At 51.0% G+C, this 17347-nt stretch overlaps 1 protein-coding gene across 1 annotated transcript; it reads left to right on the top strand.

Moving 5' to 3' along the window:
* Nucleotides 1-14302: 14302 nt before the first annotated feature.
* On the top strand, nt 14303-15439 carry LOC123077000 (uncharacterized). Its single transcript, XM_044499174.1, has 2 exons — nt 14303-14709; nt 14888-15439. The coding sequence occupies exons 1-2, from the start codon at nt 14378-14380 to the stop codon at nt 15219-15221; spliced, it is 666 nt and encodes a 221-aa protein (XP_044355109.1). The 5' UTR covers nt 14303-14377; the 3' UTR covers nt 15222-15439.
* Nucleotides 15440-17347: the final 1908 nt, after the last annotated feature.

The raw sequence follows: 17347 nt of genomic DNA, 5'->3' as shown, positions 1-17347 counted from the left end.
AAATGGGATTTGTGGCGAGGAGGGCTTTAATTATCTTCCAGGGTGATCGCTGCCTCGGTGATCCACTTAAAATTCTTGGTTTGTTTTAGCAATCTGTAAAGGGGTAGAGCTTTTTTCCCGAGCTTTGAGATGAAGCTGCCACACAGCCTGCCAAATTTTGGACGTGTTTGAGCTCGGTTGGCACCTCTCTAGTCAGGCCAGGGCTTTAATTTTGGCTGTGTTGGCTTCAATTCCTCGGCTGGACACAATGAAGCCGAGGAGTTTGCTCGCCCGCACACCGAAGGCGCATTTTTTGGGGTTTAGCTTAATTTGTACTCCCGCAGACTGGTGAATGTTTCGCGAAGGTTGTCGACCAGTTGTCCGGCGTGTTTGGTTTTGACAACCACATCGCCGATATAGGCCTCTACGGTTTTTCTGATGTGTTTTTTCAAACATGTTTGGATCATACGCTGGTACGTTGCGCCAGCGTTTTTCAGTCCGAAAGGCATTGTGTTAAAGCAAAAGAGCCCGTAGGGCATGATGAATGTGGTTGCAGCCTGGTCGGATTCCTTCATCTTTATCTCGTGGTATGCCAAGTAGGCTGTAACACCCTGAGAATCATGCTACAGTAACTCCCTGTGATTAAGCTAATCATGTTGCTAAACAGGGCTTGATCACATTTGAATCACCTTCCTTTTCAAACTCCTAGTTCAAACTTCAAATATAATTAAAGTGAAAAATAAAAGTTTTCAAAAGTTTAAACAAAAATGTTCGGTGGGTGCTAAATAATATAGTGGTAATTATGGTGGAGAAAACACATTTTTATAAAATACCTAAATACTTTTCAATGAAATAAAACAGAAAAGAAAATAAACAAATAAAAGGAAAACAGAAAACAGAACATACAGAGAAAAAGAAAAAAACAGGAGAAGGCCCTTCCCCCCCCCACTGGCCCCCTGGCCAAACTGGGCCGCCACCCCCGACCCCCCGGCCCAGCCCACCTCTCCCCCCGCGTCCCCTTCCCTGTTCCCCCGACCGGGGTCGAACAGTGGCCGTCCCCGCTGCACCCCCTCGCCGGCGACGGGGAGGATAAGGGCGCCAGCTCCCCCCGCCTCCTCGGGCCTCTCTCCCACTCACCCCCGCTCCCTCTCGGCCTCTGCGCCTTCCTCCCCCGTCAGATCCACCTCCCTCTCCCCTTCGATCCCCTCTGCCCGAGCGCGCTCGCCGCCGTTCACCGTCGTAACCGCGGCCACCGTGCCCCGATCGCCCCGACGACGTGCCCGGACGACTCCCCGCCGTCGACTACGTCGACTACGCCATCGGGAACGAGCTGAGCGCCTCTGCACCGACCTCCACGAGCTCGTCTTCAACCTTCGGGTCGCCGTCGTTCGTCGCCGATTCCGGCTACCCCGCGCCCTCCCCGAGCTCACTGCCACTCCCTACGGCTCCGCTGTGAGCTCCCGCTTCTCCTCCCCCTCTCCGTTAGCTCGCCCACGTTCCCTAGCTGCTCCCCCACGCGCGCCCGAACGCCGCGCCGCGGAGCTCGCCGCCGGCGGGTCTCCGGTGACCTTTTGGTCACGGGCTCAAGCCCGTTGCACTCCCCACCGTACGTAGATGCCCCCCAGCCCCTCCGCTTGCTCGATAGCCCGCCGTAGCCGCGTTTCCGTCGGGCACCCGTAGCACCTCGCCGCCGGCGAGCTCGTAGTGCTCGCCCCCGCCCGTTCCAGCCCCTCCGACCACCGCCATTGGACGCGCGGCGCCGAGCCGCGTCGAACGCGCCCAGCCACGCCCCTGCAAACCCACGGTGCGTGAAACCCGCACCCCCTCCTGAGCCGCGCCGCCGCGTTTGGCTCGCCGGAGACGCTCCGGCGCCGGCCGCCGACGTGGCTGGCCTGGGGCCACCCCAGTGCCACTGCCAGTGGGCCCCGTGGGCCCCGTTGACTGGGTCAACGTGCTGACTGGGCAGGCCCAGTCACTGACATGCGGGCCCCTCCGCAAAAATTAAAAAAGAAAAAGAAAAAGAAAAATGTTTTATAAATAAAAATAATTAGTTTAACTAATCACTCGCTGACATATGGGGCCCACCCCCTCTAATTAGACTGTTAGTTTAGTTTAAATAATTATTAGACTAACAGAGGCTGACATGTGGGTCCCACTGGACCCACCTGTCTGGTTTGACTGGTCAGCTGACCTGTTGACCTGCTGACGTCAGCATTGCCTCATGCTGACGTCATAATTCATTTTGCTTAATATAAACAATTCCAGAAATTCAAATAAACTTTGAAAATTCATATCTTTTAAACCGTAACTCGGATGAAAATGTTTTCTATATGAAAGTTGCTCAGAACGACGAGACGAATCCAAATACGCAGTCCGTTCGTCCACCACACCTCCCTAACCTATCGAACTAGCAACTTTCCCCCTCCGGTCCGTCTGTCCGAAAATGCGAAACATCGGGAATACCTCCCGGATGTTCCCCCCCTTCACCGGTACCACCTACTGTCGCGTTAGGGCACACCTAGCACCGCTCATTGTCATGTCACGCATCGTCATGCTTATGTTTGCATTGTATTTACTGTTTCTTCCCCCCTCTTCTCTCCGGTAGACTACGAGACCGACACTGCTGCTGCCCAGTTCGACTACGGAGTCGACGACCCCTCCTAGTTGCCAGAGCAACCAGGCAAGCCCCCCCCCCTTGATCACCAGATATCGCCTATACTTCTCTATACTGCTTGCATTAGAGTAGTGTAGCATGTTACTGCTTTCCGATATCCTATTCTGATGCATAGCCTATCCTTGCTACTATTGTTGTTACCTTTACCTGCAATCCTACATGCTTAGTCTAGGATGCTAGATTTCCATCAGTGGCCCTACATTCTTGTCCGTCTGCTGTGCTATACTATCGGGCCGTGATCACCTGGGCGGTGATCACGGGTATATACTTATATCCTATATACATGACACATGTGATGATTTAAGTCGGGTCGGCTCGTAGGAGTACCCGCGAGTGGATCTTGGTGGCGGAGCGACAGGGCAGGTTGAGACCGCCTAGGTGAGAGGTGGGCCTGGCCCTGGTCGGCGTTCGCGGTTACTTAACACGCTTAACGAGATCTTGGTATTTGATCTGAGTCTGGCCATTTGGTCTATACGCACTAACCATCTACGTGGGAGTAGTTATGGGTATCCCGACGTCGTGGTATCAGCCGAAGCTCTTTTGACGTCAGCAACTGAGTGGCGCGCGCCGCATTGGACCGTAAGCTCGCGCTTGTATCAAGGGGGCTAGGTCTGCTTCCGGCCGCGTACGCAACGTGCAGGTGTGCATAGGGCGATGGGCCCAGACCCCTGCGCGCATAGGTTTAGACCAGCGTGCTGACCTCTCTATTGAGCCTAGGTGGGGCTGCGATGTGTTGATCTTACAAGGCCGGGCATGACCCAGAAAAGTGTGTCCGGCCAATTGGGATCGAGCGTGTTGGGTTATGTGGTGCACCCCTGCAGGGAAGTTTATCTATTCGAATAGCCGTGTCCCTCGGTAAAAGGACGACCCGGAGTTGTACCTTGACCTTATGACAGCTAGAACTGGATACTGAATAAAATACACCCTTCCAAGTGCCAGATACAACCCGGTGATCGCTCTCTAACAGGGCGACGAGGAGGGGATCGCCGGGTAGGATTATGCTATGCGATGCTACTTGGAGGACTTCAATCTACTCTCTTCTATATGCTGCAAGATGGAGATGTCCAGAAGCGTAGTCTTCGACAGGACTAGCTACCCCCCTCTTATTCTGGCATTCTGCAGTTCAGTCCACTGATATGCCCCTTTACACATATACCCATGCATATGTAGTATAGCTCCTTGCTTGCGAGTACTTTGGATGAGTACTCACGGTTGCTTCTCTCCCTCTTTTCCCCCTTTCCTTTCTATCTGGTTGTCGCAACCAGATGCTGGAGTCCAGGAGCCAGACGCCACCGTCGACGACGACACCCACGACACTGGAGGTGCCTACTACTACGTGCAGGCCGCTGACGACGACCAGGAGTAGTTAGGAGGTCCCAGGCAGGAGGCCTTGCCTTTTCGATCGTTGCTACTTTTGTGCTAGCCTTCTTAAGGCAACTTGTTTAACTTATGTCTGTACTCAGATATTGCTGCTTCCGCTGACTCGTCTGTGATCGAGCATTTGTATTCGAGCCCTCGAGGCCCCTGGCTTGTATTATAATGCTTGTATGACTTATTTATGTTGTAGAGTTGTGTTGTGATATCTTCCCGTGAGTCCCTGATCTTGGTCGTACACATTTGCGTGCATGATTAGTGTACGGTCAAATCGGGGGCGTCACAAGTTGGTATCAGAGCCGACTGCCTGTAGGAATCCCCCTATCCACACTCCTTGGCCGAAGTCGAGTCTAGACATTACAAAACATTTTACTAACATGGCCGTGTGTCTTACGGGCCCACGTCGCCATTGGGTGGTACGAGGATCTTTTACTCCTCGACCTTTACTCTGGGACTCTGAACTCTCTTCTACTCGGGTTAAACAAATTTACTAACTCTAACACTAGGATCCCGTGACCGCGTTCACCCCAAAGATGGATAAGCCATAATTGTTTCTTAGAATAGTATTTTGAACAATTCACACACTGTCATTTGACTCCTTTGAAACGTCTTTGCTTTCAGATGGAACCCACGAGGCAGGTCGTTCGCCACACGATGGCCATTGGTGCCTCGGGATCACCTGCGGTGCTAGCTGAGATGATGACCTATCTGGGTTATCGCTGGCACCCTGAGTACACCGTCTACGAGGAGTACCAGGACTTTAACCAGGAGCAGTACCGTGCCATCGTCCACCTCTACTCTCGGGAGTATGACTCCACTACTGTGCTGCACACCGCACATGGTGTTGGTGTGACCATCGATATGGCTGTCCACGATGCTGCCTATGCTGCTCTGACACGTCTTCGTGGAGAGTATCAGGAGTTGGACACCTCCCCTTTTAGGCACATTGCTATCGCCTCTGATGTTGGTGCGGATGGATACTATACTGCTGCCTACTCCACTATCACCCGAGAGCCCTTCTACCATCAGCACCTGGTTCGGCATGCTGATGGGCTGGATCGAGCTAACCGAGCTCTTCGCCACGAGATGTACACCACCCGTCAGCACCTTTACCGTGCTCTGACGCTGCTGCACCCCTTTGTCCGGTCTGGACAGGTACCGCGTACTGCGATCTACCCAGCCAGGACCGTGATGCCCCACGGTGTTGGTTGGCCAGAGGTGGGAGGCTACTCTCCCGCACTTGGTCCTCTTCTGCCACCTGAGCGTCGGGCTCTACACCTGAGTATCCGCGGCCCCCAGTCTGCTGACGTGGAGGACTATCCGTTGCCTCACTACCAGCTGTCGGGCTACGATTACCTCCACAGTACCTCTTGGGACTGATGTAGGCTTGCTTGTAGTATTAGTTGCAGTCGCCGCGAGCCTGTGTGCCGCCTATGATGTTTTAGTCCATGTACTGAACTCTATGTACTGAACTCTATGCATGACCCCTTTTGTAAGTTATGCCGACTACTATGTAGTAGCTATCGTGCTCCTTTCGTTATGCATGTTTCATCATGAATGATTCTTGTCTTTGTAAATATTTCTCAATGCTGAACCACCCCTGTTATATATTAGCAGGATGGTTAGACCAGGTGGTCGTGGTCGTGGTGGCGATGCCCCACCACCACCTGAGTACATGGCTGGTATGATCCAACAGTTTGAACTGAACCGCCAATTCATGGAAAATATGATGGCTCAGTTTCCTCGCCCCAATATGAACCAGCAGCCAGCCCAAGTGACTCTTCAAGATTTCATACGCCTCAACCCAACCATCTACCGCAGCTCAACTCAGCCTCTGGATGCTGATGACTGGCTCCGTGACATCACCTATGAGTTGGAGTCTGCTGATGTAGCCCCTGCCAGCTATGTCAACTTTGCTTCCTTCTTTCTGAAGGGACCCGCAGCTCAATGGTGGGACAGCCACAGGCGTACTCTGCCAGCTGGAACAATCATCACCTGGCCAGACTTCCAAGCAGCTTTCCGTGCCCGCTTCATTCCTCAGGGAGTCATGGACCGGAAGAAGCGTGAGTTCCGCAACCTCACCCAAGGCAACAAATCTGTCGAAGCTTATCAGCGGGAGTTTCTGGACTTGTCCCGCTATGCTGAAGAAGACATTGCAACTGATGCACGCAGACAGGAGAAGTTCCGTGATGGCCTTCAAGCTGACATCAAGCTCGCACTTCTAGTGCATGACTTTGCTGATTTCGCCACCTTGGTGAACAAGGCCATCAATGTCGAAACTGGTCTGCAGGAATACCAGAGCTCTCACAGGCGCAACCGTGACACGGGCTCATCTTCGGGTTCGCCCGCACAGAAGCGTAAGATATGGATCCCGAACAGCATGTACCGTCCAAATGCATCTGCCCCAAGGCAGACCTATGCTGCACCTCGTCTGCCTCCACCACCATCTAAGGCAGTCAAGACTTCCAGCTCCACCATCCCAAGCTCCTGTTCCCACTCCCAATAATGGTCTGTGCTACAAGTGTGGACAACCAGGTCACCGTGCCAGGGACTGCCATCAGAATCAGAATCAACTTGCCCTTCCAGCAACGGGCCGTGGTAACAACCAGCCCCGCAGCAACAATGCTAAGCCTTATGGTCGTGCTCATGCCAACCACGTTGATCTCAACGAAGCTCAAGACCAGCCTGCTACTGTGATGGGTACACTCCTCGTAAATTCAGTACCAGCATCCGTTTTATTTGATACAGGTGCATCGCATTCATTCATGTCAGAAGATTTTGCATACAAGCACGACGTTAAATGTGAGGAGATGAACACCTCTGTATTGGTCAAAACCCCCGTGGGACAGTGTCAAACCTCCTTGGTTGGCATCGATGTCCCCGTGGAAATCGAAGGGCTGGAATTCTATGCCTCTCCCATTATCCTGAAGTCGTCTAACATCGACCTCATTTTGGGTATGGATTGGTTGAAAGCGCATACTGCTTCTATAGTTTGCGCCACTAAAACCGTCCATCTGCTACACCCTTCAGATGAAATAGTTGCTTACCAAGCTCATCTGGTGCAAAATGCCGAGGCAAGGCTCTATGCATTGAATGCATTGAACGCTGCACCACTCGAGGGCATTGAAAACATTCCCGTCGTGCGTGAATTCCTCGACGTCTTCCCTGAAGAACTTCCAGGGATTCCCCCTGCTAGAGCTGTCGAATTCATCATCGACTTGAAACCAGGCACCACTCCTATAGCCAAGCGACCCTACAAAATGCCGCCGCATGAACTCCTTGAGCTTAAGGAGGAAATCGACAAGTCTCTTCGCAAAGGATTCATTCGCCCAAGTTGCTCTCCTTGGGGAGCACCTTCTCTCTTTGTCAAGAAGAAGGATGGGACAAACCGGTTAGTTCAAGACTACCGTCCTATAAACCAAGCTACCATTCAGAATAAATACCCTCTTCCTCGGATCAATGATCTGTATGATCAACTGGCGGGTTCGTCAGTGTTCTCTAAGCTCGACTTGAGGTTGGGCTACCACCAGATCCGTGTTCGCGAAGAGGATATCCCAAAGACCGCCTTCGTGACTCGCTATGGTTCATACGAGTACACCGTCATGTCTTTCGGTTTAACCAATGCTCCAGCCACCTTCTCTCGTCTGATGAACTACATATTCATGGATTACCTCGACAAGTTCGTCGTGGTTTATCTGGATGATATCCTGATATTTTCCAAGAACGAAGAAGAACATGCTGAACATCTTCGACTTGTGCTGGAAAAGCTACGAGAACATCAACTATATGCCAAGTTCTCCAAATGTGAATTCTGGCTACCGGAAGTAACCTATCTGGGGCATGTCATCTCTAAGGATGGTATTGCCGTCAACCCCGAGCGAGTTCAGGCTATTCTTGATTGGACTCCTCCCAAGAACGTTAAGCAAGTCAGAAGTTTTCTCGGTCTCGCCAGCTATTGCCGTCGATTTGTCGAGAACTTCTCCAAGATCGCCAGGCCTCTGACTAACCTGTTACATAAGGGCGTCAAGTTCCAATGGACAGACAAATGTCAGGAAAGTTTCCAGGCACTCAAAGACAAGTTGACTTCTGCCCCAGTTCTAGCTCCACCTGATACTAAGAAGGACTTCGTCATTTACTGCGACGCTTCCCGTCAAGGATTAGGCTGTGTCCTAATGCAAGACCGCAAAGTGATTGCTTATGCCTCTCGACAATTGCGCCCTCACGAAGAGAACTACCCAGTTCACGACCTCGAACTTGCTGCTGTCATTCATGCGCTGAAGCAGTGGCGACATTACCTTCTCGGTAATCGTTGCGAGATCTTCACTGACCACCAAAGTCTGAAGTATCTGTTTACTCAACCAGATCTGAACCTCCGTCAGCAGAGATGGATGGAGCTTGTTGCAGACTTTGACTTGGGTATTTCCTATACGCCAGGCAAGGCTAATGTAATGGCTGATGCCTTGAGCCGCAAGTCTTACTGCAACCACCTCCAGGTTCATAAAGTTCAGCCCTCGCTTGTTGAAGAATTCAGGAAGCTGAACCTCCATATTGTTCCTCCGGGTGCACTCGCTCCCCCTCCTAAGGAGTTTGGCAAGGTGAACCTCCACGTTGTTGCCCAGGGTTCCCTCAATACCCTAGTTGCTAAACCAGATCTCGAGGACAGCATCAAAAGGCTACAGAAGTATGACTCTGAAGCCCACAAGATTAAGCGCTACCTCGCAGAAGGAAAGCCCTCATTCTTCACCATTGCTGAAGATGGCACCCTATACTTCAAGGGCCGCCTAGTGGTGCCATGTGCAGAGAAAAACCTGGATATGACACAGGAAGTTATGAAAGAAGCTCATGATACGCCTCTATGTATCCATCCTGGTAGTACAAAGATGTACCAAGATATCCGTCAGAGATTCTGGTGGACTAATATGAAGCAAGACATTGCTCGTTATGTTGCTGAGTGTGACGTTTGCCGTCGTATCAAAGCAGAACATCAAAGGCCTGCTGGAACTCTGCAACCTATCTCTATTCCTGAATGGAAATGGGACCATGTTGAGATGGACTTCGTCACTGGATTTCCCAAATCACAGAAAGGTAATGATGCTATTCTTGTCGTCATTGACCGGCTTTCCAAAGTTGCACATTTCCTGGCGGTCAAAGAAACGATCACTGCTAGCCAGTTGGCAACGCTCTATATGTCCAGGATTGTTTCACTCCACGGTATTCCATTGGTTATCAGTTCAGACCGTGGTAGCTTATTCACTTCAAGATTCTGGGCAAGTTTCCAAGAAGCAATGGGAACTCATCTGTCATTCAGTACTGCGTTTCATCCTCAATCGCAAGGACAAGTTGAACGCGTCAATCAAGTTCTCGAAGACATGCTTCGAGCTTGTGTTATTTCCTTCGGCAAGAAATGGGAGGAATCTCTCCCGTATGCTGAGTTCTCTTATAATAATAGCTATCAAGCTAGTCTGAAGATGGCCCCCTTCGAAGTGTTATATGGACGAAAGTGCCGAACCCCTCTGAACTGGTCAGAAACTGGGGAACGTCCACTCTTCGGTCCGGATATTATCCAAGATGCCGAAGAACAAGTCCGCATTATTCGCGAGAATCTCAAGACTGCTCAGTCACGTCAGAAGAGTCAGTATGACCGTCATCATAAAGACATGGTCTATCAACCTGGCGAAAAGGCTTATCTTCGAGTCACACCTATGAAGGGTGCTCACCGCTTCGGGATCAAGGGCAAACTAGCTCCTCGCTATATTGGCCCATTCACTATTCTCGAAAGGCGTGGAAAAGTGGCATACCAACTGGAGCTACCGCCGAACCTTTCTCAGGTTCACGATGTGTTCCATGTGTCACAGCTCCGCCGTTGCTTCAAGGATCCAATCCGAGCTGTGGATCATGAAGTGCTCGAATTGCAGCAAGACCTCTCCTATAAGGAGCATCCGGTCCGCATTCTCGACCAAGCTGAACGCCGCACACGTCAGAAGGCGATCAAGTTTCTCAAAGTCCAGTGGTCGCACCATTCTGAAGATGAGGCCACTTGGGAACGAGAGGATCGTCTGCGCGAAGAATACCCCGCACTGTTTCCTTCTACCTCCTAAATCTCGGGACGAGATTTCTTGTAGTGGAGGAGATTTGTAACACCCTGAGAATCATGCTACAGTAACTCCCTGTGATTAAGCTAATCATGTTGCTAAACAGGGCTTGATCACATTTGAATCACCTTCCTTTTCAAACTCCTAGTTCAAACTTCAAATATAATTAAAGTGAAAAATAAAAGTTTTCAAAAGTTTAAACAAAAATGTTCGGTGGGTGCCAAATAATACACTGGTAATTATGGTGGAGAAAACACATTTTTATAAAATACCTAAATACTTTTAAATGAAATAAAACAGAAAAGAAAATAAACAAATAAAAAGAAAACAGAAAACAGAACAGACAGAGAAAAAGAAAAAAAAGGAGAAGGCCCTTCCCCCCCCCACTGGACCCCCTGGCCAAACTGGGCCGCCACCCCCGACCCCCCGGCCCAGCCCACCTCTCCCCCGCGTCCCCTTCCCTGTTCCCCCGACCGGGGTCGGAACAGGGGCCGTCCCCGCCGCACCCCCTCGCCGGCGACGGGGAGGATAAGGGCGCCAGCTCCCCCCGCCTCCTCGGGCCTCTCTCCCACTCACCCCCGCTCCCTCTCGGCCTCTGCGCCTTCCTCCCCCGTCAGATCCACCTCCCTCTCCCCTTCGATCCCCTCTGCCCGAGCGCGCTCGCCGCCGTTCACCGTCGTACCCGCGGCCACCGTGCCCCGATCGCCCCGACGACGTGCCCGAACGACTCCCCGCCGTCGACTACGTCGACTACGCCATCGGGAACGAGCCGAGCGCCTCTGCACCGACCTCCACGAGCTCGTCTTCAACCTTCGGGTCGCCGTCGTTCGTCGCCGATTCCGGCTACCCCGCGCCCTCCCCGAGCTCACTGCCACTCCCTACGGCTCCGCTGTGAGCTCCCGCTTCTCCTCCCCCTCTCCGTTAGCTCGCCACGTTCCCTAGCTGCTCCCCCACGCGCGCCCGAACGCCGCGCCGCGGAGCTCGCCGCCGGCGGGTCTCCGGTGACCTTTTGGTCACGGGCTCAAGCCCGTTGCACTCCCCACCGTACGTAGATGCCCCCCAGCCCCTCCGCTTGCTCGATAGCCCGCCGTAGCCGCGTTTCCGTCGGGCACCCGTAGCACCTCGCCGCCGGCGAGCTCGTAGCGCTCGCCCCCGCCCGTTCCAGCCCCTCCGACCACCGCCGTTGGACGCGCGGCGCCGAGCCGCGTCGAACGCGCCCAGCCACGCCCCCGCAAACCCACGGTGCGTGAAACCCGCACCCCCTCCCGAGCCGCGCCGCCGCGTTTGGCTCGCCGGAGTCGCTCCGGCGCCGGCCGCCGACGTGGCTGGCCTGGGGCCACCCCAGTGCCACTGCCAGTGGGCCCCGTGGGCCCCGTTGACTGGGTCAACGTGCTGACTGGGCAGGCCCAGTCACTGACATGCGGGCCCCGCCGCAAAAATTAAAAAAGAAAAGAAAAAGAAAAATGTTTTATAAATAAAAATAATTAGTTTAACTAATCACTCACTGACATATGGGGCCCACCCCTCTAATTAGACTGTTAGTTTAGTTTAAATAATATTAGACTAACAGAGGCTGACATGTGGGTCCCACTGGACCCACCTGTCTGGTTTGACTGGTCAGCCGACCCATTGCCTCATGCTGACGTCATAATTCATTTTTGCTTAATATAAATAATTCCAGAAATTCAAATAAACTTTGAAAATTCATATCTTTTAAACCGTAACTCGGATGAAAATGTTTTCTATATGAAAGTTGCTCAGAACGACGAGACGAATCCAAATACGCAGTCCGTTCGTCCACCACACCTCCCTAACCTATCGAACTAGCAACTTTCCCCCTCCGGTCCGTCTGTCCGAAAACGCGAAACATCGGGAATACCTCCCGGATGTTCCCCCCTTCACCGGTACCACCTACTGTCGCGTTAGGACACACCTAGCACCGCTCATTGTCATGTCACGCATCGTCATGCTTATGTTTGCATTGTATTTACTGTTTCTTCCCCCTCTTCTCTCCGGTAGACTACGAGACCGACACTGCTGCTGCCCAGTTCGACTACGGAGTCGACGACCCCTCCTACTTGCCAGAGCAACCAGGCAAGCCCCCCCCCTTGATCACCAGATATCGCCTATACTTCTCTATACTGCTTGCATTAGAGTAGTGTAGCATGTTACTGCTTTCCGATATCCTATTCTGATGCATAGCCTATCCTTGCTACTATTGTTGTTACCTTTACCTGCAATCCTACATGCTTAGTCTAGGATGCTAGATTTCCATCAGTGGCCCTACATTCTTGTCCGTCTGCTGTGCTATACTATCGGGCCGTGATCACCTGGGCGGTGATCACGGGTATATACTTATATACTATATACATGACACATGTGATGATTTAAGTCGGGTCGGCTCGTAGGAGTACCCGCGAGTGGATCTTTGTGGCGGAGCGACAGGGCAGGTTGAGACCGCCTAGGTGAGAGGTGGGCCTGGCCCTGGTCGGCGTTCGCGGTTACTTAACACGCTTAACGAGATCTTGGTATTTGATCTGAGTCTGGCCATTTGGTCTATACGCACTAACCATCTACGTGGGAGTAGTTATGGGTATCCCGACGTCGTGGTATCAGCCGAAGCTCTTTTGACGTCAGCAACTGAGTGGCGCGCGCCGCATTGGACCGTAAGCTCGCGCTTGTATTAAGGGGGCTAGGTCTGCTTCCGGCCGCGTACGCAACGTGCAGGTGTGCATAGGGCGATGGGCCCAGACCCCTGCGCGCATAGGTTTAGACCGGCGTGCTGACCTCTCTGTTGAGCCTAGGTGGGGCTGCGACGTGTTGATCTTACGAGGCCGGGCATGACCCAGAAAAGTGTGTCCGGCCAATTGGGATCGAGCGTGTTGGGTTATGTGGTGCACCCCTGCAGGGAAGTTTATCTATTCGAATAGCCGTGTCCCTCGGTAAAAGGACGACCCGGAGTTGTACCTTGACCTTATGACAACTAGAACTGGATACTGAATAAAATACACCCTTCCAAGTGCCAGATACAACCCGGTGATCGCTCTCTAACAGGGCGACGAGGAGGGGATCGCCGGGTAGGATTATGCTATGCGATGCTACTTGGAGGACTTCAATCTACTCTCTTCTACATGCTGCAAGATGGAGATGTCCAGAAGCGTAGTCTTCGATAGGACTAGCTATCCCCCTCTTGTTCTGGCATTCTGCAGTTCAGTCCACTGATATGCCCCTTTACACATATACCCATGCATATGTAGTATAGCTCCTTGCTTGCGAGTACTTTGGATGAGTACTCACGGTTGCTTCTCTCCCTCTTTTCCCCCTTTTCCTTTCTATCTGGTTGTCGCAACCAGATGCTGGAGTCCAGGAGCCAGACGCCACCGTCGACGACGACACCTACGACACTGGAGGTGCCTACTACTACGTGCAGGCCGCTGACGACGACCAGGAGTAGTTAGGAGGTCCCAGGCAGGAGGCCTTGCCTTTTCGATCGTTGCTACTTTTGTGCTAGCCTTCTTAAGGCAAACTTGTTTAACTTATGTCTGTACTCAGATATTGTTGCTTCCGCTGACTCGTCTATGATCGAGCATTGTATTCGAGCCCTCGAGGCCCCTGGCTTGTATTATAATGCTTGTATGACTTATTTATGTTGTAGAGTTGTGTTGTGATATCTTCCCGTGAGTCCCTGATCTTGGTCGTACACATTTGCGTGCATGATTAGTGTACGGTCAAATCGGGGGCGTCACAAGTTGGTATCAGAGCCGACTGCCTGTAGGAATCCCCTTATCCACACTCCTTGGCCGAAGTCGAGTCTAGACATTACAAAACATTTTACTAACATGGCCGTGTGTCTTACGGGCCCACGTCGCCATTGGGTGGTACGAGGATCTTTTACTCCTCGACCTAGGCGTCTAGTGTACGGTCAAATCGGGGGCGTCACATAGGCGTCTAGAAAACACAACAAGTCATGCCCTGTTGTGGCATCCACGATGTGGTCAATGCGTGGTATGGGGAAATTTTGGACGATAGGAGGAGGAAGAATTCGTGGGGACTGAGGAGTGAAAAATGTGTGGGAAAAAGAGGAGGCCGAGAGGGATGTCGACATCCTGCAGAAGAAACTCGAACGGTCTTTCGACACGTGTCCCTGGAACTCCCACTCCTCTCTAAAGCGCGGCACCCTCCTTCGCTTCTTCCTCCACAAACCCCCGGTCCCCGGTCTTGCGTAGTCGAAGAGAGAGAAAAACCCTCGCCGTCGAGAATGAGGGCCGCTCTCCGCCTCGCCTCCGCCCTCCGCCGCCTGCCAGCTCGCACCGGCGACCTCGTGTCCTCGCAGGCCGTCCTCCCGCCGCTCGCCGGCCGCGCCCCCCTCCTCTCACGCGCCCTCTCGCTCCCTCACCTCCCCGCCGCCGTCCGTCGTTTCTCGGACAAGAGCCCAAAAGACCACCTTGACCGCGCCACCACCCTGATCAAGCAAGGGGAGCTTCTCGTCGAGGAAGGCAAGGTCATTTCCCGTCACCTCACCAAGGGGGTCAAGGACTCCACCAAGGATCGGCTTCGCGACTTCAAATCAGGCCTATCGGAAATCATCAGGTAGTCGTCTTTTGCTTTGTGAGTTGAATTCCTCCTCAGTTCCTATCTTATGGCGGGATTGGGGGGAAAAAGAAGCGTTTTGTTGGCTTATTATGAAAAAAAAAAATCTCCGTTTGGGCCTGATTGGGCTTGAAAACCGTTTGTTGTTCTTTGGATTTGACGGTTGATTCTGCTGCAGGCTGCAATTTCGCCATCATTGGGTAAACCGCGTTGCTTGGCTGAGGATCTCAGTGCACTCTTTACTTATCCTCGTCACCGGTGGGATCCTCATCCATCTTGGGGGCTCTTACCTGTTGGACTTATGCAAGCCTCACATGAAGGCGATTGCTACCAAGGCAATTGACAAGGCGGAGGAGAGGGGTAAGGAAGTGGCAAGGTCGGACAAGTCGAGGGCGGCGGCTCAGAAATTCATCGATCAGGCCATCAACAGTTTCTCCATATGGGCGCTTGTGTTTGGCTGGAAGAAGAAGAAGGATGAACCCAAGAAGGAGGAGGAGGCACCCAAGAAGTAGAGGCTCAAACCCAAGGAGGAGGGCACAAGCAATTTTTTGTTCATTGAAAGGGGGTCCCGCGATTGACTGCGCCAATCAGTTTTTATTTCTCAATCTTTACTTTGGTGCTCTCAAACTTATCAATGTGTTGCCTGTAATGGTTCAAGATCTCTGTTTTGGGTCGGTCCTGTGAGAATTTTAATATCCAATATTTAGTTGACTGATGATGTTTCTTTTAAGGAGGAGGTTGGGTACTTTGATATATATATATGTTTCTAACCTGTCAATTTGCGGGCATTGAGGCTACCAATTGTGCTGCACGCTCTGCGTCGCATGACCCATTAGTTAACTCTATGTAATGTTCAGGTGCCTGATGTGTTCCCGGTTCTTGTGGCGGCGCACACGGCCCTGCTATCCAAGTCGGGGGAGTCGCTGGCCACGAGGACCCTGCACTCGGAGCTCGTTTACAACTACTCTGGCTCGAAGCATGTGGGTTGCTCTACATCTTACTTCTTCATCCTCTTTTCACAGACTTGTTATTATTACTCTGTGTCTGTGTGCACTTGATCTTACATTACATGATGATGGCATTATTGCTCTAGTGCGGGTTTAGTGACATCTTGGTTGGTTTTGTGTTTCCTAGATAACAGAGTCCCTGAAGCGACGCGGCATCACTGAGGACACGCGATATATCCTGGCTGCCGAGTTTGATGCTTCAGACAAGGAGGTATAATGTTCAGAATGCACCCCTTGTTCGGACATGGTTTTGAACCTGTCAGTTTCTTGCGAATAACCCTGCTTGAATTGTTTGAATCTCGCTTGAGCACCACAAGTCTGAAGTTTTGAACTTTCCTGCCCTGACGGTTGTAGTGTATAAACTGAAAAATCTTTCAAAACCTAGCTGAAACTTTCTTGCTTTGGGCATCTAGCGTTAGTGCTCTAATTATGGGCCTTGAATCAAGAGCTTCTTGTAACTACTCAAGATTTCGGTAAATAACTTGAAGCGTTTTATGTCTATCACAGTCTGGTTCATGTTACCAGATATCTGAAAAAAAAAACATTATAAGAAACCAAAATTCTCATATTTGATCTGTGGTCAGTGTGTCGACCAGATCATGTGCCCGGCGAGCAGACTAGATCGGATCATTTGATTTCACATGGAGTCCGTCAGAATGCAATTCTATGACGAATTTGGTTTTGCGGGGCTTGCGTGAATAGTATACCTTATCGTTTATGTTATACATGTATGATCCTGGCCTGTGGGACGCAGCTGCAACTCCAACTCGGTATTTGAAGTCCTTCCTGCTGAGTGCAGTCACCAGCTCTTTTTGTTTTGTTTTTTTTTTGACAAAAGAGTCCTTCCTTCTATCGTTTTATGTTGGCTTTGAATATGCAAAAGATTCATATTTCTACCACCTTCAGTTTATCAACATTGATGCGTCGGGCCCATCACCAGCCCCAAACTTGTAGCATATTTATCAAGTGCAGTAACCTGTTCTCCTCACTTGGCTTTTTGGTATGTTATGATTCTCTTACTACTGTAGCTTGCCTGGATGGTTACATATCGTTAGACGAACAAATTTAAAAACAGAGTTTTCTTTATCCTCTCTTGTAATGTTAGTTATGTGACACCGATAGAAGGCAGAGCAGATCGCCAAAACTCCTAGCAAGTGGTTAATTATGACAGGCCGTTGGCATTTAGAAATATTTGACGAGACATTTGTTTAGCAAATAGAGATTTGCTTTGAGAAATAAGGGTCATTTTCCAATTTTAGTCTAGGATGCTTGTGATTAGTTAATCCATTCAAAGGAGATGCACTTTTTGGTTTTAATCATTGTTTGGGTCAAACATATACGATGGGTTACTGTGCTTATAGATTATTTGTAAATTCTGTTCCTTGACCTTTGTGTGCTTGTCGTTCGGCATGTACATAATTTGCAGTTTTATGGAGGGCATATATGTTTGTCATACTGCCTGCTGTAACATGGATTGTCCTTATTCAGTTCATTTTTCTTTCTTCAAATAGAGAGTACAAATTAGCGATGGTAGCCTTGAATCAGTTTGAACCTTTTACTCTTGCTGTACCATGGTTACTCTAGCTAGTTATAAGAGAAATGCTTACACGAATTTTATTATGTGTTCTGTA

Source organism: Triticum aestivum, chromosome 3D (assembly GCF_018294505.1).
Source record: "Triticum aestivum cultivar Chinese Spring chromosome 3D, IWGSC CS RefSeq v2.1, whole genome shotgun sequence".
Taxonomy (NCBI): Eukaryota; Viridiplantae; Streptophyta; class Magnoliopsida; order Poales; family Poaceae; genus Triticum; species Triticum aestivum.
This window is presented reverse-complemented; position numbering and strand designations above follow the sequence as displayed.

Bases quoted from the DNA above. Each gene is read 5' to 3' on its own strand.
- LOC123077000 (XM_044499174.1), top strand. From the start codon at position 14,378: ATGAGGGCCGCTCTCCGCCTCGCCTCCGCCCTCCGCCGCCTGCCAGCT. The intron at 14,710-14,887 runs GTAGTCGTCTTT...ATTCTGCTGCAG, and splicing joins GGCCTATCGGAAATCATCAG to GCTGCAATTTCGCCATCATT.